The sequence below is a fragment of the Sciurus carolinensis genome, chromosome 1 (genome assembly GCF_902686445.1).
Source record: "Sciurus carolinensis chromosome 1, mSciCar1.2, whole genome shotgun sequence".
Lineage (NCBI taxonomy): Eukaryota > Metazoa > Chordata > Mammalia > Rodentia > Sciuridae > Sciurus > Sciurus carolinensis.
The window spans coordinates 62,578,064-62,604,067 of NC_062213.1; the positions used below are offsets into that span (position 1 = coordinate 62,578,064).

The window sequence follows — 26,004 nt, forward strand, 5'->3', positions numbered from 1 at the left end:
CTAGCACATAAGGGATGCTTGCTTCCAAGCAGTTGGTTGTGTCAGAGTGAAGAAATGTCTAGTGAAATTATTTAGAGACTAGTTAAGTCAACTGCAGGGATCCACATAGTATATTACTCTTATATGTGTGGACCTACCTGAGATGTATATTGATGCCTATTTCTATTCTCTTATGGATGGTCTCAATTTTTGCACTAAAACAACCTTGTGTCAATGTGCATTGGTTAAGAGAGCCAGAAGAATCAGATTAGTCATTCTTAAGACTGTGCTATTTTGAAGTCATTCAAATAGTCTACACATCGACATTTGTCCCTGGTTTCTGAGTTAGGTATCAATGAATGAACTCTCTCAGCAGCAGAAACTTTCAGTAGTACTCAGGGCACCAATTCTATATTCCTGCCTATAATCTATATTGAGACAGTGCTTCTCAAACTGAGGATGCATTATCCAGGGGATACAAAAGAGTTATCTGACATTATAAGAATATTAATTTTGCTAGTTGGTAAATAATACAAAACATCATTTTTTAAAATATTGAAACAAGTATTTCACAGAGTAAAATGCAGCATTTACATGAATTTTGATGTAAAACTTATAAGACTTCGAAAGAACTCCGTCTGGTAGGCAAATTTCCAGATCTTTCCAGGCATACATGTTCATTCTCAGAGTTAGGTGCAGTTCATGGAAAAGGTTTAGGAAGCACTACACAGATGCATCTTGGAAGCCCCCTGTTGCCAAATTGCCTCCCTGTGGAATACCAGATTCAAACATTTTTTAAGAGGAAATTTTTCTATTTTTCATTACTAAAGAAGACTATTGGCCCAGAGGAACGAAAGATGAATTGAAGGATCAACTTTCCATGGGATGTTTTTGAAAATTCTTTAAAACTTAAACAAATGAAAAGGAAACAAAGACACTTTCTCCCCTAAGATTGAAGGGGCAAGAGTTTTTGGGCAGAGCACTTCCATGGAGGCTGGTCCTCCACTAGCAAAGCTACTGATATTAGGAATTCTGGAGGAGACACATGAATGGTGGGACCTTAGTCAACTGTCAGGACTATAAGATAAGTCCACTGTGCAGCAGAATGAATTTTAAAAATTGAGATATATCAATAACAGACATGAGGTTTCATGAGGCTATATAAAGAAAATGATTTTCATAACTTACTTGCTATTCATCTAACAGCTGATAAAAATTTGATTTTGAAAAACTATATATAGAAAATTCAAACACTCTAGCTTTACAAAAAGTGATCAACATGTAGTTTTAGACACTGAAAGAAGTATGAGTAATGTAAATATCAGTGATAATGATCATAAGCTCTTAAAAGTTATGTTTTAAAACAAAAGAAACAGAATTTCTAAGTACAGTGAAAACAAAATGTTTTAATTATTTTTAGCAGCAGGGCTGCTTAGACTTCAACTAAGATCATAGCTTGTTTTCTTATCTGAGATTTAATGACCAAATTTTGTTAATAAAGAAATGTTAAAGCCTGAAGCTAGATTTAAATATTTGGACTATTTTTTCTCCCTGAGTTGTTTTCTTCCTTTAACAAATAGAATAAAATATAGAATGCTTTTTTCCCCTTTACACAATAAGGTGTGCTTTTAATTTGGCTCATCATTTTCCTATTTCCCTGAAATTTATACCCACAGGTGCAAAATGCATTTTGTTGAAGCAAAACCTGGGTATTCATGGGAGACCAAGGAATCATTCATTTGAAGTCTTAAGGGAGTTTGACATTATTTTGTCTTGGTTTTCATTTGGGCAAGACTGATACCCAAAGAGATTGTGGAGGCTTATACAGGATCACGTATCTGGTCATTGTACATCTGTGACCAGAGACTTGATTCCTGTGAAGTAAGGAGAATTGGAATGAGCGGGGCTCCAAGACAGATTTCCCCAACAAGGAAACCTCCAGCATGTGCCTTAGCTCCTCTGGATTTCACCATTCTCAGTAGAAAATGCTGGAAGTGGGTTTCATCAAGTGGTTTCATCCTGACCACTCCTGAGATGACGACTCTGGAAACCTAGTGACAGTAGTTCCTCACCGGGCTACTGCCATCTGTGGTTTGGGCAGAATTCATATCTTGCAAGAGAAAAACTTCCCAAACCTCCACCCCATGCTCAGTGACCCGTTCCTAGGTCTGGGCTCTTTTCTTTGTAACTCATATTGAAACCAATTTTTATCTCTGAAAGGGTGGCAATCTCATTTCAATGACTCTGCTTTTTGTTTGTCAAAAGTCACTTTCTGGAATTTCCATTTTGGCATATCTACATTATTATTTCTAGATCTTTAGTTTGAAAAGTTTATATTGAATATAAGAGGAAAACACAGTCATGTTGAGATGGACAAAATACAGTTTTTAAAATCTAATTTCCAAATATGGAGTGTCAATTTTTAAAAAAAGTTTTGTTGTATGATATAACCCTTTATATATATTTTCAGGTTTTCTAAAAAAATTCATTTATCTAATACGCTGTGGCATGATATATAACATATCAGCAAAATTTTAAGCTTACATTCCAAATATTGTGATACCTGGTCATTAAATCTTACTGATTTCCATGATTTATAATAAAATCGCAAATGCTGCAACTAAACAGAAGCAAAAAAAGAAAAACGTACCCTATGGATTACAGCACAAATAAATAAAAATACTGTATTTCTTTAAATGAATGTTCTTTAAGAGCTTTATAACCCAAAGCAAGATATGTGAGATGGTTTAAGAAGAGGTTGCAATTTTGCAACTGCAAGTCTGTATAGCTCCTCCAGGCAGTAGCTGTGAAGGAATACCTGTGTCTCAGAGACTTGTTTCCACACGTTCTTGACACTTTTGCATCCAGGTCCCATTATTTACAAAGTTATGCATTTTGCAAGCTCAAAGCACCTTACTCCTCATAACTATGAATGCATGCAATGACATTTCATCCTTTCATGTGCAAATTCTAAAATTCATTGTAACATAAAAGTTAAAACTTGAAAATCTGCCTACAATTTGAAATGAAAGGATCAAAAATGTCAGACATTGCAGAGGACTGGTTCCTAATAGAGCTCTCTTTATTGGTTTACTGTTCTTCAGTTGTTTTTGTTTGTTACAAAATGCAGTCTTGACTCTTTATTTAAACAGTACTTAAACTAAACTGTTCATGCCATGCAAAAAATAACATTTTATGCACTTTTTTGGGGGGGATAGGGGCTTCCCATGTTTTAGTTCACAGGCATTATTAACCGTGTTTTAAGAAACAAGTTTTTTTTTTTTTTATTATTGCTTTTGTAACTAGTCACATGCTGGTTTCACGTGTGGGACAATAACCTGTGTCGCCTGGGTTGGAATGAATTTCTGGGGCAAACAAGTGGTTTTCCATCTTGCACCCTTCTTGACTACTCTCCTTTTTGACTTCACCCACAGCGTGACAAATGTCTTGCCTACAGTTGTGACTTGTGTTCTGGGGGGAGGAAGAGCCCACACAGCCCTCTTCTCTTAAAGGGTCTCTCCCATCACTAGGCTTATCTGCAAAGCAGTTGGGGCTAGAGTCCGCTTGCATGTCCGGCCTTGCCCCTTGAAGCTCCAAGAAGTCTTCATCTTCTCCAGTATCTATTTCAGTGAAGCTTCTCCTCTCTCTCGAAGAGAAAGGAAATAGTTTTTGCTTGGGAAACCGAGGGGACAGCCCTTTGGAAAGTCCCTGACAGTGTGCTGAAACATCAGCACCCAGCAAGGGTCTGTCTCCCTGGGGGAGGGTTTCTTCCAGGAGGATGGTACTGATGTGCTGCGGGGTGGTAAGAGAAAAGTCAGCTGTGGTTACTGGCAGTGGCCTGGCTGTGCTGGGTGGGGTCTGGGGAGCACTGCCTCTGTTTTCCTGAAAGTTTACTTTGAGGGATCTGGACTTTAGTGGGTTGCTGCCTTTCAGCGAGCTCTTAGGGCTGTCAGTGGCATTGTCAGGCTGCACAGGACCATGTAGCCCACACTGGGTACCACTGGCATCAAGGTTCACAGTTATATCGATTGGGGCATATTCCAGGGTGGCATCCCTGGCATCACGTCCTTTCTCTCTGCTTAGTGTTAGAAATGGGGGGCCTCTGGCTCTTTGGTGCTCTTCTGTCCCTGGGAGTTCAGTGGGGAACTTCATCTGCAAGTGAGATGCAGAGGGTGGTGGCAGGGGTGATCTCTCTGTCTCTGTGAAGTCAGTGGCACAGCTGGTGAAGCTGTCAATGCTGGAGGTGCTCTTCATGTCCACAATGACCTCAGTCTGCACCACAGCCAGCTGCTCCTGTGGGTAGACCACTTCTTCCATTTCTATCTCTTCTTCATACACAGATGGCCTCTCGGGCTGTTCTTGGCAGTCTGGGTTTGGGTGAGAATGAGGCTGTGTCTTGGTGATTTCGTTATACAGCATCTCCAGTTTCTGGGCACTCAGATGCTGTGGGCTGGAGGAAGAAGAGTTGTTCAGCTGCTCGTGGGAGTCTTTTTGGCTAACCTCCTGGTACTTATTCTCGTAAGATTTGTTGGAGCTTGTTTCTGACAGAGCCTTCCTGGCCCACTTCCACCGGCTTGGGGACAGGTGATTATCATCAGCTGAGTCCTTTGTATTGGCTGACTCTCCAGCCTTCTCGACTGCCACGTCTATCAGTTCCATACTTCTAGCAAAGGCATCTTTTAAGTTCATAGAAACAATGCTTCCATTCCTTTTGGCCCGCTCAAGAGCCTCTCTCCTTTTAATCGCCTTCTCCTGACGTTTCTGCTCTTTATAAAACTCAGAAAAATTGTTCACAATGATTGGGATAGGAAGGGCAATAACTAGAACCCCAGCAATACAGCAGAGGCCTCCCACAATTTTCCCTAGTAACGTTTTGGGGTAAATGTCCCCATAGCCCACAGTGGTCATGGTGATGGTGGCCCACCAAAATGATGCAGGAATACTGGTGAACTTGGTAGCATCTTCATCCTTCTCAGCAAAAAATACCAAGCTGGAAAATATCATTATCCCCATGGCTAGAAACAATATCAATAAGCCCAATTCATTGTAACTCCGTCTGAGGGTGAACCCCAGAGACTGTAGGCCCGTTGAATGTCTGGCGAGTTTCAGGATCCGGAGGATGCGCATGATTCGGAAGATCTGGACCACACGCCTCACGTTTTGGAACTGCAGCACACTCTTGTTGGACTCTGTGAGGAAAATGGTGACATAGTATGGTAAGATAGCCAGCAAGTCTATGACATTCAGTGGGCCTTTAAAGAACTTCCATTTATTTGGTGAGGACAGGAACCGTAAAAGGTACTCCATGGTAAACCAAGCAATACACACAGCCTCCACATGTGCTAACTTGCGGTTGTCGGTGGGTTGTCCAAATTCATCATTTTCCTGCAGCTCTGGAAGTGTGTTGAGAGACAAAGCAATGGTGGAAAGGACGATAAACAGGATAGACACGATGGCCAAGATCTGGAAAAGAGAAGAAAGGCCAACTTAGTAAATCTTGGTTGCTTACAAGGCTGGGCTACCTGTGGATCAGTGGTTCTCTAAATGATATGGAATGCTCCAAGTTATTCCAGGAAGGTTTTAAGAAGATAACTTTTCAGTCCAAAATTCCCTAATGAATACAAACACATTCACTCTTCAGGAGTTCATTTCATTTAAAAGCCTAATGCACAGCCGGGTGCAGTGGCTACACACCTGTAATCCCAGCAACTTGGAGGCCAAGGCAGGAGTATCAAAGTTTGAGGCCAGCCTGGGCAAATTAGCAAGACATTGTCTTAAAAAGGGGGTGGCTGGGGTGCAGCTTAGTGGTAAAGTGCCTCTGGGTTCAATCCCCAGTTTTTTACAAAAAGACAGCCTAATGTACATTTACATTCTAGGACCCAATTACTTTGGGAACAAAGTCAATTCCCTTTCCATGCCATTGTTCTTAAGCATATTTGTGTGGGTTTCCACCATTTGGATGTGGACTCCATATGGCTGGAACAGTTTTTTTTTTTTTTTTGAATAATCATCTTTTCTTTCCTAGCTAGCTGTAATTTTTCTTTCTTAACCATCCTGTTGTTTCCTTAAGTGAATTGTCTTACATACTACATAAGCTAAACAGAATTCATGATTGCTATAAGTTTAATTATATAATTAAGAATATATATATATATATTTTTTTGGTTTTGTTTTTTTGGTGCCAGGGTTTGAACTCAGGGCCTTGTGCATGCAAGGCAAACACTCTACCAACTGAGCTATACTCCCAGCCCCCTTATAATTAAGAATATAAATGATGAACCCGAATGTGGAGAGAATATGGCACTCAGTATGACAGTGCTTCTCCTAAGAACAAGTACTTCTTGTGTAGTAAGTATTGACTTTAGAACCATTAGAAACAAAGTCAGGATAGCCTTTGTTTTGGCCAGCATGATGTGGGAAAGGAACATTATGAGTTATTATAGTTTGGATATAAGGTGTTTCCCCCAAAATGTTATGTGTCAAGATAGGAATGTTCAAAGCTGAACTTTTTAGATTGTGAGGACTATAACCTAACTATGGATTAATTCATTTAATGAATTAATAATTTCAAAGCACTACTGTACTATTTTGTTGGTAGATGGGGTATGGTTGGAGGAGGTGGGTCACTGGGGACATGCTCTTGGGGATTATATCTTGTCCCCTTTACTCCTCTTTCTCTCTCTCTGCTTCCTGGTCTCCATCAGTGAAGTACCTTTCCTGCACCAAGCTCTTCCACCATGTTGTTCTGCCTCAACTCAGGCCTAGAGCAATGGAACTGGCCAACTATGGACTGAATCTCTGAAACCATGAACCCAAAATAAACTTTTCTTCCTCTACCTTGGTCTTGTCAGGTCTTTTGGGATCATAGCAACAAAAAGTCAAATATATGAGCTAAGTTCAGTCAGGCAAGATAAAGAGCTTGAAGAATAATCCTGGTGATAGTGCTAGGAAGACATTCTAGGCAGAAAAGGCAGTAGTACCATGTCAGGCTTGGAAGGAAAAAGGCAGAGCTCAGAAAGAAGTAAGAAAGAAGAATATCAAATGACTCTGTTTTACAGTCAAGAAATCTGAGCTTTATCCCTGACTTCAATTGTTTGACCTTGGGCAAATTATTTAATATCTCTGTCTCAATTTACAAATTGGCAATGAAGGCAGCAATCAAAGCCACTTCATGGTTGCTTGTAAAGATTACAGAATATATAGATGTTGCTAAATATATAAAAGATACTTATCATTGTTAGAGGCTGAAATGACCCAAGAACAAGTATGTAGAAAATCTGTAAAAGTCATATATTATAAAGACAATCCAAGAAGGAATTTCCTCACTCTAACCCAATGTTCTAGATTTATGGGGTAAAATAGGAAAATTAATGTTTTGGGCAATGTAAGGAAGATGTTCTTTTTGTTTAGTAAAGGATGCACATTTGGAATACAGTTCTTCGTGCAACAGGAAACCTCTTTTACCTAGGTTAGGTCTGGCTTGGTTTCATCTGACCTTTGGCCATGACCTTGGTAGGTGTCATTGGTCTCAGGTATTATATGTAGCTCTGAAAAAAATATCCTGACAGTGAGTGTTTCATTTAGAGATTCAGCAGCTAGTAAACATTTGAAAGAATAATGATTAAATATTCTGAAACCACAGCTTAGTACATACCAGACTTAAAAAAAAATTAGTTTACATCAGGAATCTTTCTCTGTCTTTTTGCTTTATTCCTCTAAATTTTTCAACTTCCGGGCTATTTTCCTTTCTCTTCCTCCTTTATCATCTTAGGCTTCCTATACCTTGCATTGTTTTTTTCTTCCTATTCTTTCAGCTCCTATCCTTTCCTTTTAAATAGATAAAACAATAATATATTTCAGAATATGTCACAGACATTAAATAAAGACTTATATCTCTTTAATTTAAAGAACAGTGTTTTATTATTATTAGCGTTTTGTGTTTTTTTTCTTAGAAATAGATTAAGCAATTTTCGCTGAATATACTTCAGAATTTCCTTTAAATAGGTGGATTAGTGAATAACAGTAGAAAAAGGTCATCCACTCTAAGAGACTATGAAAGCTGAAGTTTAAAATTCCCTCAAGAAGGTTTATTTAAATAAACCCCTGGATAATGAGTTCAGATGGTTCATTGAATGCATGTCGGGAGTGGTCACCTTGAATCTCTTCCTTCAGAGGCCAATGGCAGAGTAACACTTACAATACTCCATCACTAAAATGTGCCTGAGGGGAAGCATTAGTGAGATTCCATCCATTTTCACACTCTTACCATGAGGAACGGGCCTGCTGTATATTTTCTAGGTGGTCCCACTGTTACTAATATACCTTTAGACACTTTGAGTATTGGGTTTCCACCATCATTCTTGTACCGATACTCCCTAAATTTTCCACATCTAATCCATTCCCATGCCCATTTTGGATGCATTTTATTGATGTTTATTCCTTCAAAGAGAAAGTAGAAAAGCAGAAATACAAATGAATCCATTCTACATTCTATTATTTTCTAACCTTTTTCTCTCCTCTGGAGATCCAGCCTAGGGCTTTGTGTATACTAGACAAGTTCTCTACATCTGAGTCATACCCTCAGCCCCCACATTTCAATCTTTAGGACAAAGCAAAAAATGAAAAGTCCAAAGTAGGCCGTCAGTTTTTCTTAACTTCACAACCAGAGCTAGATTTGTAGGCCATTTTATTTCTTCAGCTAATAATGGGGAAAAAAAACCCACAAAACACTTTGTAATACTAATGTAGTCTATAGTCTAGTTGATTGCAGTTTAACAAATATGGCTACCTTTAACACTTGGAAATTAGCAAATGCACAAAATGATCGGGAGTACATTCTGGAAGAAAAAACATTACTGAAGGAAAAAACACTCAAGCCCTAAACCACCCTACATTCATGTTAAGGAAACTATAAGGTAATGAAATACATTATTTTCTCATGTTGAAATTCATCCTGTCAAAACCCATTTGCTCTCAATCTAGAGAAAAGGTTTATTTTAAATATCTTTTGAAGCTTGGAGTTCTCCCCCCAAAAGACAACACTTTAGACAAATTGTTCACTATATACCAAAGGTGACATATGGAGCAATAAGCCAAATGCACAGTTATTGTCTTATTAAAGGTTTTTTTTTATACACAATAAATATAATAAATGTGAAATTTTGCTCTAAGCTACAGGATGAACTTCTAAACATGGATATTTACATTAGTACAGCAAACTCTCATGGCCTTTAGGTGTTGCTTCATTTATCTTAACTGTGCACAAGTTAGGACAGGACTGACTCAATTTTTTAATCTCCATCACCTCCAATAACTGGCTGCCAGAGCTGGTAGGAATAGAACTGCTTCTCTCAGCTTCAGCAAATAGACTTATGTTTGTACATGGCAACTGAAGTGGAGGTTCCAAGTGATTGTCTGTGTGATGTCGGTATAGTCTCCTTGGAGATTTGGATTAGGTCATCTCCAAGGTTCCTTTACCTCTAGCATTTGGTGATTCTGTGTCTAAAACATTTTGCTAATTCCAGTCATGTCTGTAAACTGAGCCAAGGACAAGTCACAAATGACCCTGACATTTTGGTTGAATAGACAAAGTAAAATTTTATTGCTTAAGAAATAAAAAATTCAAAAGGGAAGTCTTTGAAAAAATATTGTACCATGTATGTTCCAAGTGTTTAGTTACTGGGTGCAGACATTCTTTCTGGACAAAATGTGCTTCCCTCATGAATCGTCTGGATGATTACTTTAGGATTTCACCCAAATTAGACATAGATATTCACGGGATCCTGTGGAGTTAAGGACAGGACTTCCAACACTTGCATTGGTAGGTACTTGAAGTTGATTATATTGATTTCTGTTTGTGAAAGGGAGTGAAGAAGTTGGAAACTTGCCTCAATTGTGCCAACTTAATGATTTTAATCCTTCAAAGATAATGGTTTTTTTGTAGTGGAATAAAAACATGACTTAAACACATGACTCTGCCTCTGTTTCCCAAACTTTACTTCTCTCTTCTCAAAATGTGGTGCCTTACTTTATCTTGGAGGCTTGCTGAGGATCAAATTGGATCATGCACATGAAAGCATCCTATAAAACGTGAGTGTGCTAAGAGTGGAAATGCCAGAGACGTGTCTGGAAAAAATCTTTGACCAGCATTGGAAGGGAATAAAAACACTTAAATTGTTTATTTTCTATTTGAATACAATTCCAGAGCTATTCCTATTCTCATCCTTAACAGTTTCAAACATATTCTTTCACCTAAGCATTGATTTGCCTAGACCATTGTATCTTATTTTCTTTGGACTGAACTATCTAGTTTTTCCATAAGTGTGGAAAAAAATATATATATACATTCCCCCTTACCCCCCAGCATTAGGGATTGAACTCAGGGCCGTACATATGTGAGGCAAGTGTTCTGCCACTGAGGTATAATCCCCTGCTCTTTTTATTTTCTATTTTTAGACAAGGTCTTGCTAAGTTGCCCAGGCTGGACTTGAACTTGTGAACCTCCTGCCTCAGCATCCCAAGTAGCTGAGATTAAAGTCATGCACCACCCTGACTAGCAAGTCTGCCAGTATTTATTGAAGAGTTAGAGTGAGATTACTTTAGGTGAGTTTGATCTGCTTTTTATCAATATATGCAGGAAGTTTTCTAGCCTGGTCCTCACAGGTGATAATCTGCTGTAAATTCACTGGCATTCAGCATTCCACAAAAATACACTGAAACTTATGTGCCTTGTGAGGAAGGTTACACATGGTACTTTCTCTCTTCCCTTCCTCTTAACTTCTTCTGAATTCATGAAATCTCCCTTTGTAGCCTTGCTTGTACTCAGCCTCCTTTTATTCAGGGGAGCCAGATTTAGGAAATAAAAATATAGCATGCCCAGTTATATGTGAATAAAATGTTGGTATAGGATATATTTAAGCAGTATTTGCTGTTTAACTGAAATTCAAATTTAACAAGGCATCCTGTATATGATCCAGCAATCCTACATCCTTGGCATTTTGGTCCAGGGGACAATCCCTGCTCTAGGATGCTTAATTGTATTTTCTTGCTTTTGGAAATCTGGAAGTTTGAACTGAGAGATTTGGAGATAAAGAGTAGCTGGGGTGGAGTCACATTATTAGTAGTGCTCTGGAAGGAGAAGCAACAAACTCACACAGTGGAGAGGCTTGGTTTCTGCCTTCTGATAGTAACTTCCAGTAAAGTGTCTTTTTCCTTCTCCCTCTTTTGTTGAAGTTAGTTAGAGTTTTAATCAGGGTCTGTTACATTCATAAATCCTTATAACCTTCTGGAATAATGATTTACAATTTCATAGGAGACTATTCTGTTTCTCAAACAAGATTTTAGAATTATGGAAGGCAATGACTACTGACTTTCTATGTAATTTCCTTATAGCAGGCACTTTGCAAATCTACTGTGAACACAAAAATGAGAGGCGTGGGGGCTGCTGGGATGTTTCCTCAGAACAGGAGAAAATGAGAATGGACCTTGAAGAAATGAAATAATACCTAATCATCCAAGAAAACTATGAGGGATACTTTATCATTTTTGGTTGCTTTCATGAAGCCCAAAGTCAGCCTAAAATTTTTAACTAGCTGTAGAACTTTTTAAAAATAGAAATTCCTATTACAAATAGTTCATTTTGAGATAACAGAACAGGTCTACAAGTTCAATGACATAATCTTTTCCTAATTTTAAGCTCTATGGTTTTTATTAATCCTTTCCTTTTTTCATTATGCTGAGCAGATTTTCTTTTTAAAAAATCCTTATTTTTTGGGGATGCCTGCTTTTGACCATGTATTGGTTTTGGACTTCACCTTCACAAAATAATGCAGTTTTTTTTAAAAAAGTGTGCTATATTCATTCTATATCACATTTTATTATTTTCATTGTAGAGTATAATTTGGACTCTGCAGTTAATCTAACCAGCTGAAAAAGTGTTAATTGCATGTACAGATCTGGGTAGATTCAGGTTTGTGCAAAAACATGGTGAGTCACTAAAAGAATTAATGTAACTTATTCAATAATACCTACATACATGCACACATTTTATATACCTATATACCTATCATTGTTCCATGTATTCACAAGTAAAGCTCCACAGAAGAATAATAAAAAGTCATAAAAGTATAAACTTAAGAATGCTGTATGTTCCATTTAATAAGTAAATATGTGCAGGCACAATTATTAAAATACATGTGCATACAAGGAAAGCATCTTAAATATGTGAAGACAGAGTAAAATAAGCAAATGGACAGAAGACTCCCTCACTTTTCTCCTTATCAGTTTTCTAATTCTTCACAAGATAATTCATGAAAACTCAAGGGAGAAAAAACAGATTTTGAACATTGATAATGTTCTAAATCCTAACTTATTTACTATTGTATCCAGATTATGTAACATTCTTTTGTTGTTGTTGTTGTTAAGATGTTTTCTTTGATCTAAAGACAATTCTAATGATAAATTTTCTTTTTGAGAGAAACCTTAAAGGACAGGTAAAGGTTTCCAAACAGAAAACAGGATAAAGTACATTATGGGCTGAGAGAAGAAGGTGGGAAATGGCTTTGAAGCAACCCAAGTTATGGCTTGCTCAGAAAGTTCCAAGTCATTGTGTGGCTGGGGACATCTATAAAGAAACATGGCATGGAGGTGTCCATGGTGACTTCAGGGCTGCTGCATATAAGGCTGTGCACTGTTCAAACCCTGAGGGCACCAGTCAAGTTATTACAATGTGAATGAACTTCCATCATTTGTGCAGTGCATAACTTGTACAACCAATTGCAACAGGTTTGATTCAGGGAAGTGAGTAGTTGTGATTGGACAGAGATGGAGGCACAAAGGGTGGGAGTGGGATACTTGTGGGAAGTTAGACAATGTGCAAATTATGCAGGGTATTTTATGCAATAATGAAGTGTTTGATGGGTTTCCTTCTGTAGGCCGGTTTTCCTCAGAGTGTGGTCTCTGGACCATCAGAAACAGATTAGCAACTTCAGCATTATTTGGTAAGTGGTTAGGCAAATTCCCAGGCCTGACTCCATACTCTGGGCAGAGGTCCAACAATTTGTTTTTTTAACGAGTTCTCCAGGTGATTTGTTACTTGCCAAAACTTGAGGATGCCACTGTAAGGAATAAAATCCACTGAAGGATCTTGAGTGAAGTGTTGGTATGCCCAGGCTTGCATTTTAGAAAGATTACTGGCTAAAACGCAGGAGCTGAGCTGGGGGCACGACTGAGTGCAAGAAGTTTCTATTACAATGGTAGTAGAAAAAGGGGAGATGGGGTAGTTATACAAATATTTGTGACGCAATGGCTGTCAACTTAAGCTGGGAGAGGAGGTCAAGGTGAACTTTTTCTACAATCATATAAACTCATTCTGTTACCTGCATGGAGGGACTCCTAGATTCTGTGTGGAGGGCCACTTAAGGCCTTGCCTAGTCAGCCTCACATTGGGGCCCTTGAGTCAGCAGCATCATCCGGAAGCAGATGGGGAATATAGAATCTTAGGCCTCACAGCATACCCACTGAATCAGAATCTGCATTTTTAACAAAATTCTCAGGTAGTTCATATGTGCATTTAAGTTTGAGAGGGCTAATCATGACAATTTCATTCATATTACTAGGTTGTAGTGATGAATCATCACGCAGTGGAATCTCAAGCCTACTTGTGATGGAGATGGAAAAGTCCAGGATTCTCTCATGTTAATGAGTAAGTTTACAAGGAAGATTGAATAGCTCTGACAAATATCCATTATTATCTTATAGAAGTAGAAGACTCAGAGTTATCCTATATCTAAATCATCTGTGATCTTTGAAGATACTATTCCTCATAGTAAAAAAAATATTCTAGTCAGAGATTTAGGCTTTAAAATAGATAAATCTCTCTTAAACAACAGTTTACTGGCATATGAATAAATTATGAGATACATGCTATATTATTTACCAGAATTGTTTTCTTTTATAAACTTTTATCTTAAGTGTGCATGCTGAAATCACACAGGGCAAAGACTAGTTTAAGGAGCTATTTATACTTGCTGTTCCCTGAAAGCATGCTCATTTGTTGAATTATTTCTCACCCATCCTTACTTCCAATTTCTGCAAGGAAGTCTTCTAAATTTCCAGAATTAAAGTGCCATTAAAAACTGGCTTTGTTCCTTGAACACCTAGTCGGCCTCAGCAGCTCATCAATCACCATTAACAGAGAATTGCAAGGATTTATTTCCACCATTATCCCCATATCTCAAGACCGCATCCCAGCAGCTTCAAAGGAAGAAAAAACAAAAGCCATAATGCAATCATTTTTCCTTTTAATGAATCTCTGCAGCAAACCTCTTCTGAAAAGTACTTTTGGGGTCAATGTCATTAAGACCACATTATGGAATGCCAGAAAACAGAAGACACGTAAGGGTCATGCTGTAATGGAGCAGTGCTGCCAAGGGAAAAGTTAGATGGGAGCCAAATCCAGCAGGGACTGAAGAAAATTTGCCTGATTCACTTTACATCTGCTATTAGGGAAGGCTGCTGTGCTGTCCCAGGGTCCCATGAGCAACAGTAGCTCATGGATCCTTCTGTTGCAAGAATCACAGGTGTTCTTTGCAAGAAACTGAGTATCACGAACAAGGACCTTTCACTGAGTCCTATTTGACTTGTTTCAGCAGCAACAATCAGGGACTGGTAATTCGAATGGGTTGCAGTTTTTCTGCACATAGTAGGGACTGAAGAGGTATTTATTAGAGAGGTCCTGCTCTTTATTGCAGTCTGATATAGACATTTTCTACAATCACATGAATTCATCCTGTTATTCACATAGAGTGACTCCTGGATTCTGTTATGAGGATTCTGTTACTTAAGACCTTGCCACTCAAAATGTGGCCCTTGAGCCAGCAGCATCACCTGAAAATAGATTGGAAATGCAGAATCCCAGGCCTTACCCCATGTCCCCTGAATCAGAATCTTCATTTTAACAAGATTCTAAGTAATTCATATGGGAATTTATGTTTTAGAGACACTGGTTTCAGATGTAAATCCATGCCACTTAAGAGAAAAAATCAGAATTTGAGACTTTTCCATACATTTTTAACCACTTGATCTCAGTTCTGTGGGCAAGGGCAGATTCTCAAGCCTGTGGGGCTTTTCAACACTGTTCAGAGGTTCTGGCCTGGGAGGGTGTAGTTAGTTAGAAAAAAGTCTTGCAGATGATGCTAATGTGGTGTCTGATTCTACTTTGACCTCTTCTGCGGTTGACAGCCATTGCTTTAAGCACTTGCACGTAGGACAATTCAAGATGGCAGTGGAAAGAACACTGGGTATTGAGTCAGACTTTGAGCTTCATCTTGGTTCTCCATTACTAAGTAACTGCATCACCTGTGTCAAGATGCAGAGTTTGTTGGGACTAATCATGACAATTTCTTTCACATTACTAGGTTGTAGTGATGAAATTATGCAATGCATGTGGAAATGTTTTGGAAGTTATATGCTTCCACATAAATGTCAATATTTTATGATAACTAAATACATTATTTTCTTATGGACTATGGAGTGTTGGGTAGAATTATTAACATATAATGTTGGGGTAGAAGAATTTTATTCTTACAATTTCCTGTTTGATGTTAATGTGTTCTTTCCTATGTAATTGCCATTCAGTCCATTTCTAAGGATGTTGCTGACTGATTTCAATAGTTTGGTTGAGATAAATATCTGGTCCCTTTGGAAATGCAACATATTGGATTGAATAGTGCTACGGTCTGAATGTTTTTGCCTCTCCAAAGTAAGTATATTGAAACTTAGTCCACAATGCAATAATAAGAGGTGGCATTTTGGGGAAGTGATTATAAGGAGGTGTCATGAATGGGGTTAGAGCCCTCCTAATTGACGGTGAAGGGAGCATCGCCTTCTCCACCATGTGAGGAAACGTCAGCATGTGCTATCTTTGAAGTAGGAAGGAAGCCCTCACCAAACACTGAGTCTGTCAGTGCCTAGATCTTGGACTTCACAGCCTCCAGAGCTGTGAGAAATAAATTTGTGTTGATCATAAATTACCCAGGTAAAAGCATTTTGTTATAGCAGTAGAAATAGACTAAAGCAAATAGTGCCTCCACCCAAGTCAGTACACACAGAATTTCAGAATGTAACCTTATTTGAAATAGGCTCTTTGTAGATATAATTAGTTAAGTTCATATTTGCTTAGGGTGATCCTAAATCCAGCATCTAATGTCTATTAAGGAGAAGGCCATGGGAGATACAGAGTGACACACAGAGGGAGGATGACCCAGTGACAGAGGTAGAAGTTGGTGTGGTATAGCAGTAAGCCAGAGATGCCAAGGATTGGCAGCAACCACTAGATGCTAGGAAGGGGCAAGGAAGGTTTCTTCTCTGGCACCTTGAGAGAAAGCATGGCCCTGCAAACATCTTCTAGCTTTCCCGAACTAGGAGAGAATAGATTTATCTCTGTTTTTTTTTTTTTTTTTTAGGCTATCCAGTTTGTGGAAATTTGTTGTAGCAGCTCGAAGAAATGAACACAGTCAGGTTGTATTAGTCAATGAGAGAGTTTAATCTTTAATGAGAGATAGAGCTAAGAATACTCAAAGAGCCTTTATACACTTCAGAAGTAAATTCAATGTCACCTGAAAAGGACAGGAAAGTGCTGAGATTTGGAACCCTTGTCAGCAGGACAACCAGTTAAACTGGGAGAAACTAACTTACATTTATATTGGAAGTAAACAGGTTGGATTTGTTAAGTAGGCAATTAATACCTGCATTCTAAGTAGCAGGAAATAGTACCAAATAACACATTAAAAGACTTAAGTTAGAAATAACAAATTTCTCTAATGATAGGAAATTTAAGAACCTAGTTTTAAAACACATCCCCTAGTGGTGACTTTTAAGTTAAAAGTGCTGAGGAATTATCATACTGTTGTAGATAAACCAATTTTTATATCAAAAGCTCTGTAAGTGGACTTATGTATCCCCATCTCTCTGTTATTTAGCCCTTAGTAAAAGTGGGTCCTGCAAAACCGTGGTGGCAGCCTCCTGTTCATACCATCTATGTGTAGAACAGTGTTTTTTATTTTTTTCTTCAAACTGGGTACTAAACCATTGAGGAGTCTTCAGCATTTTTAAAAAAAGTAAAACAGAAAAGATGAGAATAGAACAGAAAATATGAAGAAGAGTAGTGTTTTGTAAAATGTGCATGTTTATGTGTGCACTGGGTCATATACAGACTCAAAACAATGATAATAGTTGTTATTAAATTATAATTTTTATATTTGATGAACCATTTAAAGGCAATATGATCCCAATATTTCCTAAGCAGAGAGCTGGACATTTTCGATCAATGGGAAAGAAGGTAGACTACCTTCTGCACTCTCCTTAAAAGGACAGAAATCCTACAATTCCAATGGTAACTTTGGCTTAGAACTTTCAAAATGTACCTGCCTGTACAGTCACAATGGGATAAGACCTGAGAAATACATCATTTGTTCATTTTGTTATTGTGTGAACATCAAAGAGCATACTTGCACAAACTGAGGTGATTATGATGTCACTAGGTAATATAATCCTTTTGGACCACTGTCAAATATATGGTAATTTGATTGAAATGTCATTATGTGGTGCATGACTGTATGTGACCATTTCATTATAGTCATTTTGGCACTTCTTTAGTTCTAACACTAAGACTTCTGTCCTTTGATTTACTACTTTTCATACTTCTTTCCTATTGGGTTTTTAATAAATACTAGTAATTTGTGACATTTTCTAGGATATTAGTCGGGGTGATAAACTTTTGTTAATCATTAGCAAAGCTATTCAGTAGCTTTTGACCTTTGTTATAAGGAAATGTCACATATTAAATTACACTATATGCTATATGAAGACTTTTTTTAAAACTTTCAGTTAAATCATTCAAGATTTAAGATAAATTAACAGTATTGGTAGATCATTGATTGATATTGGTTTCTAAATATCATGTGGGGGTTTCAATTATATGATTTGCCTCAAAATAAAAGAACAAAGATTTTTTTCCATACATATACAACTTTTTTTTTCGAAAATTTTTTTACTTCAAAGTTTTATTTTTGTTTTTATTTTATTTGTTCTTTTTAAATATACATGACAGTAGAGTGTATTTTGACGTATTTATACAAACATGGAGTATATCTTATTCTAATTAGGATCTCAGTCTTGTGGTTTGGTTAGGTAAATGTTTACTGGTCATATAATAGTTACATATGACTGAAATAGTTAACATTAAAATAACTGATTCCATAATTTCAAATTTCAACTTTAATTCTAAAGTGTTTTGTAATTAAATCCCAGTTCCATTACTCAGTCAGTTATGAGGCATTTCCTCTTTAGGTCATAGAGATACAATCAAGATTAGAGCTTAAAAATCTATAACACCTAAAAATAATTAATAATGGCTACTACTGGACTGGAAACATAGTTCAGTGATAGTACTCCCCTATCACGTGTGAGGCTTGGGTTAGATTCACAGCAACACCCTCCCACCACACACACCCAAGTGACTAATATTGATGCATATGTTTCCAAAATAGTTTTCATAGGTAATGACTTCTGTCTATAAAGAGTCCTGTTTAGCAAGGCAAAATCCAACTACGAAATACTCTATAAATTAAAAAAAAAACAACAACTTTGCATTATAACAAATGGTCAGGTAATTTTTATATGGAGTATAAACATCTCATGTTCAAATTTCTTACTTTTAGGCAAAAGTTTAAAATATTTCTTCAATTTCAAGTATGACTGAAATCAGTATGTCATTTGTGGACCTACAGGAAATGAGGTGTGGCTTGAGGTTGTAATAGTGTAACTATGTGTAGGACAACAACTGACAAACTGATTGCAGAAGGGAGGTGGAAGGCCATGTCTGAAGGCTACCATACATCTTTTTCCTTCTAATGTTGGGAAAGAGTACCTTTCTGGAAGCCTATGTTCTACATGGTACACAACTATTTTGAATCAGGCCCTGTTTAAATCTTCTTCTTCCAAAATACCTTTTCTTGATCTCCACACTGAGAATGATTCCCTCCTGTGGTTTTCAAAATGCTTTTCTGGAGCTCTGAGATTCTTTGCATGTGCCTTAGAGGGCATGTTGAGATAAGAAGAAGACTTATTGGGCAAGGCTAAGGGATGCCCCCTCCTGCCACACACCAGAAGGAGCTGTCCTTCCAGATAGTGCTGAAGTTGCATAAACAGGGAAAGTGAAAAATTCTCACAGAATTCACCCTAATTTGATGGTATAACATAGGCACACATACAAGTACATGCATTCACATATACATACAGATGTATATCTCCTTTGGGACTGATAATATGGATAAATTTTGCTAGCTGTGTTGAGGACATGGTAGAAAAGACTTGTATATGATCCAAAGCTCTTTCTAAAGAAAGAGCCCAAATCATTCAACCTCCTAGAGGCCATTTAATGTGGTACAGCCACGGTTCAATGGATTTCAGTTTTGTGTGATATCTTAATATAATGTGTTTACTCATGCAGTCTGCCTGCTTTGGGATGTCGAATTTTAGCTTCTAGGCGTAGACAAAACTGGCCTTGCATTTAGAAGTCCTAGAAGTCTGAAAGATAAAGATGTATTTTAATAACCAACTCTGCAGACAACTGCTGTGACTTCAAATAAAATAGTATCTATTTTTGAGTAAATAATGTTTTTTTGGAAAGAGCTTTGGATCATATACAAGTATTTTCTACCATGTCCTCAACACAGCTAGCAAAATTTATCCATATTATCAGCCCCAAAGGAGATATACATCTGTATGTATATGTGAATGCATGTACTTGTATGTGTGCGTATGTTATACCATCAAATTAGGGTGAATTCTGTGAGAATTTTTCACTTTCCCTGTTTATGCAACTTCAGCACTATCTGGAAGGACAGCTCCTTCTGGTGTGTGGCAGGAGGGGGCATCCCTTAGCCTTGCCCAATAATTTTGGCTGAATATTGGTTTTCTTCTTTTGTAGCAGTAGTATTTTGTATTTTAGATGATTAGGTAAACATAATAAGGTTTATTTTGTCACATTATTTATAAACTAGTTTAGAATTCCTTAAAAAGAGTTTTCTAGGATTTTGTCCAGGTTGAGTATTGAACCCAAAGAATACCCATTAAATATGTATTATTCTCATCAAATTTCTATTTATACCAGCATGAGTCCAATGAATACCATCTATGTCCCCTAGATGTTCTTAATCTTATTTTCTAAGACAGTAATCTGAGGAAAACAATTTCTAAGTGTTCTGTATATATAAGAGTTAACATAATAATAATTTTAGAAAACCCACTGTGTCACCCACATCTCCATTCTCTCATTGCATAATAGTAAATGCTTGCATCTGAAAGTTTAAGTAGATCAGAGAACAAAGCACAGGCAGATGATGATTTAGCACTGCTGCAAAAGACACAACTTTTATGCTGCTTGATCTTTTTTGCTTTAAAGTTCTCATCCTAATGATATGGTTGGGAGATTGTCAGGTACCACAGATTTGGCAGATAAACAAAGAACACCAAAATTCACAGTAGGAATAGGCTGAAAGGAACTAATTTGCTCTCTATAAAACCATGACTAGGTAGGTTGGAAATGAGAACATAATTGCCCAATTGTATATTGGCATTCCTGGCCAGCCTGGGAAACATTGTAAGGCAAGTTTTATTTATCTTAGTTACTCTTTAGCCTGCTTCCCCTTCTCCACTTTAGATTGTTCACATGCCTACCTCTCTCCCCTTCCCTTCTTTTCTGTTTCCTCCTCTTCCTTGCAGGGTCAAACTCTCAGTCCTCTTGGGGTCACTCAGGGCCTTCCAACATCACTGCCACTGCTACTCTTATCTTCTTCTGTCCCTTTCCAAATATCATCCCAGTGAACTTTGCATCCAACCCTTGCTCAAACTAACCTCAGACCATTACCAGTGATGGATTAAATCTTGGCCCAATGAGTATATCTTCATCAATAGAATTTCAATATCAGGCGATGCAGACATTTCTGATTAGTGCAACCTTTTAAATTATACCATAAAATACTTACCTATTAAGCCTAATTATAAAGCTATTATTACTGGAGAAATATGTTTTGTATATAAATTATTATTATTATTATTATTATTATTATTATTATTTATCAGGGATTGAGTCCAGGAGTGCTTTACTACTGAGCCATATCCCAGTCATTTTTATTTTTTATTTAGAGACAAGGTCTTACTAAGTTACCCACGCTGGTCTTGAACTTGTGATCCTCTTGCTCCAGGCTCCTGAGTTGCTGGGATTACAGGTGTGTGCCACTGTGTCCAGAAAACCATGTTCTTTTGAAAACTTACACTTAAATAAGTGGTATAACATAATTTTTTTCCTCCCAATTTCAACCTCAGTGACAGATAAAAATTCTATTTGAACTGAAACCTAAATACTTTACTTTATTTATGCCACAAACAATTGTCAAAGACATTTTAAATAGAGTCGATTTACTGATTAGGTCTCAGGCTTTTAACTCTGGAATTTATTCTTATTTTCAATAAAATGATCATATGCTCATTTAAGGACAGCATAAATAAATTCACTATCATTTACTTTGTCTCTTTTTGGTTTTTTAAAAAATATAAACATTACAATAAGGGTGATATCTCGTATATTTATGACTGCCTTTAGTCAACTGATTATAGTATTTACTCTCTCTCATTCCATTGATGTTATATTTGGTGCTGAATCCCTAGACTTGAATTCTTGGTTTCTCTTAGCCATAGGTGAAATTATTTCATCTGATTTATTTACTCTTTGAATAGTTCAATTATTTCTCAAGTTTGCTACTTACCAAAAAAGTCTCACAAGGAAATATTTTCCTTCTCAGCTTAATGATTTACTGAGGCTCATGTCTAGAAACTTCCTTTATAATCAACAACCTTTCATACTTAACCAACATTCTATGAAAGTATGTGGTAGTGAAAGTGATTTCAAATTAATCCCTCATAAAAATAAATTAATAACATTTATTTGCATAAGTTTTCAGGGGGCTCCCAATATCTCATGGATTCTTTCCATGGATCTCCTGATATAAAAAAAAGTAGTTTTCTGAGACCAGATCCACATTTTCAACCTCTGTGGTCTTTCCACTTATATAGCCATTGATCCCTATTACCTTGCAGCTAGTAGAAAAGAGAAGTCCTCCAACTCATCTTCCTGCAATGGATCCTTCCTAATTTTTTCTATTTATAGTGAAAATATTGCCTTTATTTAATTTTTCCAGTCTGGAAATTAAAGTGAATTTTCCTGGTTCTAATATTTTATGTCATTTATTTATAACTCTTCTCTCTTAATTTTCAAATTCAGGTCCTCAAGTTCTAGTTCCTTGTCCTTTGAAATATTTTCCCAATCCTCCCTCTTGACTGCCCTTCCCCTTGTTAATTCAGACCCTTACCATCTTATTCTCAAACAACTGCCTTGACCTTCTAATTGGTTCATCTGCTTCTAGTGTTGCCCTGTTCTTTCTGGGAATGAAATGAATCTAGGGGAAGAGGGAATTCAAGAAGTAGAGTAGCTTTCCATTTCCTTTATTTGTTTCATTCTCCCTCAAACTTCTTTCTACTGTTTTAAAGATTAGTCATTTGTTGTCTCTCTCCTGCTGGATTACAGCTCCTCAGTGACATCAGATTGAGATCTATTTTTCTTAAAGCACATAACACAATTCTTGCATTTAGATGCTTAATGAAAAAAAAAATCAGTACTCATGAATTTATTTTGAATATTCACTGGTACATTCCAATAGTCAGTGAAATTCTCAATTATAATGTAAATATCTGATTAGCTTGTTCTGAATTATCTTACCCCTCTCCATACATCTAATTACCCTGTTTAAATCAACAGAAGCTTTAATCACTTTCGTATCATTCAATAGCACTAGTAGGTAGGCAAATGCTCTTGCTTTAACTCCAAATTCTACACAGAAACTAAAACCACACGACATAAACGACTGCACCGAACAACCCAACTGAGAACTATTTCTTCGAAAGACATCAAGACTTCAATTATACATGGTTATGGCTAGGAAGTTTAGAAGGTTTAAAGAGAATCCAAAGTGTTTTAACTAATGGAACAAAACGACAACATTGCCATCTTCTTACCAAGTTTTCTCCTTTCCTAAACTTTATTTTCTTTCATTTTGCTATGATCTGAATGTTTATGTTCTCCCCACCCCAAATTCATATGTTGAAATTTTGACCCTCCAGGTGACTGCATTAGGAGATGGGGCCTTTGGGAAGGGATTGAGTGATGAGGGTGGAACCTTCATGAATAGGATTTGTGCCCTTATAAAAAGGCTTGAGAGAGACCCCATGTGAGGACACTGTGAGAAGGTATCGATAAACAGGAAATGGGCTCTCACTGGACATGGAATCTGCTGGTGCCTTGATCTTGTACTTCCCAATCTCCAGAACTGTTAGAAACGTTTCTGTTGTTTATAAGGTACCCAGTGTTTGATACTTTGTGATAGCAGCCCGAACAAACCAGAACACATCCTTTATCTCATTTCTGATTTCTGAACTCTTTGTTCTAATCAAAACTTAGGAAAGCACAGTTTTCAAAGTACAATATTATCATCAACCAATGACATGGCATAGAATAAGATAGAAATGATTATACATTCATGAAATTTGAGCTGGAAAGTGTCATCTCTAGGGGATCAAAATAATATCCAAGTTTCCCAGAAGAGACAAGAACCTCAGATCTGATGAGGCCAGATAGGAAGCATCTGTCTAGGGCCCCATGTGATATCTAGAATGATGAGCATCTTGTCTCATGGCATCTGAGATGGGAGTGCCTCATATCTCACCTGTTGTTGGAAGGCAGGTGTTTAGCCAGTGTGTGTCAAAATGACAGAACTAAGGGGCATGAAGGGCCTTGACCCAGCCTGGTGTTTGCCTCACCCAAGCATAGCTAGTTGATGCAGTGTCCTAAAAATAGTAGGTTGGTATATCAGGAAGAGTAGAGATTCTATGATTAAGTTATAAAGAGTTGAATACATCTGAACTTAAAATTTGTTTTTATAGTTCTGGGGATTGAATCCAGAGCTTCTCCAGCTACCTCTCCAGCTTTTTTTAAAAATTTAATTTTGAGACAGGATTTTGCGCCCAGGATGGGTTCAAACTTGTAATCCTCCTGCCTTACCCTCCTGATAGCTGAGATTATAGACATGTGCCAACATGCCTGGCTTGATTTTTTTTTTCTTTTGAAAATGTAATTCCCCGAAGGGAAGATTCTGTATCTTACCATTAAACCGTGCATATCCAATACATTTCAAATAATAACGAGAACACTGCATTCTCAGAATAAATTGATTGAAGTCTATGAAGTGAGGCTCATTCTTGCCAGTAGGTGTCTCTGTTCCATCATGCTCTGGCCCAACTCGCCCAGGTTTCTCCTGGAAATACATATGTTACATAAAAGGCATCTTTTCTTTAGAAATTGTATGCTTTAAAGAGAAGATATAAAATGACTTCTCTTTTTATTTATATTCACTTTCACTCTGAATTTGGCCTTGCTTCACAGCACTGGTTGCTGAAAGTGTTGGAGGGTGTTTTCAAGATAAACTCCCTCTTCATTCTTTGGTACTTAAATGAGCTTTGTTGCTAAGCTTTATCTCTCTCAGATCATGCTGCATTTCTGAGCAAAATGGCAATAAATAAGTTGCTAGGTATGTAAGACTGTTCAAAAGACCAGAATCTTTCTCCTATACGTTTATTCCCTTGATGATACAATGAAACCCTGGGTTAAGCATCCTTTGGGCTTCACAAGTATTAATCTCAAGTAATAATAATTGAAAGTATAGATTACAGTTAACTATGTAGCCTCTGGCTTCAGACTAGCAGGATCCAAATCATGATTCTGCTTCTCATTCCCTGTTCGATCTTCTTTGAGTTACTTATTCATTCTGTGCTTCTGTTTCCTCATGTATAAAAGGGTGATAATAATAATACCATTATTCTATGATAAACTTGTTGAGATTAAATATCTTACTATCTAAAATGCTCAGAACACTGCATGGCATGTAAGAGGTTATATACATCTTTTCCACATACAAGATACACATATCTAGAATATATCTCCATCTACTTTGACATACTTGAACTGAAGCAATAGGTTACTATAGGGCATATGTGTACTTTCTTTGTGACTTGTCTCAGAAAGCCTGTGGCTGTTGGAGGAATGAAACTGTAGGTCTTGAGGGTTTTTCTTTGAAGTCGGTTATTTCATCCATCTCATGTTTTTTCAAAGGGGGAGAACCACCGGCCATCTTTTGAATACCTGGGGAGGTTTCCCACCCAAGAGCACCCAGGAAACTCCTTTCCCTGTGGAGTTGGGTTACATGCTTTGGGTTATTATAAACACAACTTCAAAACAGAGGAAAGTAAGTACTTGGGATGAAGCTCAGTGGTAGAGTGCTTGCTTAGCAAGTGAGGCCCTAAGTTCAATCAAAAGTACTAAAACAGGGCTGGGGTTGTAAGTCAGTGGTAGAGCACTTGCCTAGTATGTGTGAGGCACTGGGTTTGATCCTAGGCACCACATAATAATAAATAAATAAATTAAAGTTATTGTGTCCATTTATAACTAAAAATTTTTTTTAAAAAAAGTACTAAAAAATAGGAACTAAATAATGGAAAAATGACTTATCATGAAGATGCACACAAATTTTCATGTCATTGCCCAGGAGTTATCTTGATTTTCCAAACAAGCCTGATTAGGATATAAAATAAACACAGAGAGATTTTAATAGTGACAAGCACTTATGTATATCCACTCAAAAACTCTTAAACAAGTTTTAGGGTAGGTGCCATTATAAGCCTTAGTTTGTAGACAGGAAAGTGGAAAGATGGATGATTAAGGACCATGCCCGGTGCTGTGTTAATGTTGTTTTCATCACTACCTTGTCAGGTACTACTATTATTCTCATTATGCAAGGTGGGAAATGGAGGCACAGAGAGATTAAATAAGTTACTCGTAGTGAATAAGCAGCAGAG

At 37.3% G+C, this 26,004-nt stretch overlaps 1 protein-coding gene across 1 annotated transcript in view; it reads right to left on the bottom strand.

The window, feature by feature from the left end:
* Positions 1–3,285: 3,285 nt before the first annotated feature.
* Kcnb2 (potassium voltage-gated channel subfamily B member 2) overlaps positions 3,286–26,004 on the bottom strand; it is a 347,478-nt gene continuing 324,759 nt past the window's right edge. Inside the window, exon 2 of the mRNA XM_047518869.1 lies at positions 3,286–5,442. Coding sequence (XP_047374825.1) covers positions 3,286–5,442 — 2,157 coding nt within the window. The remainder of the gene's footprint in view (positions 5,443–26,004) is intronic.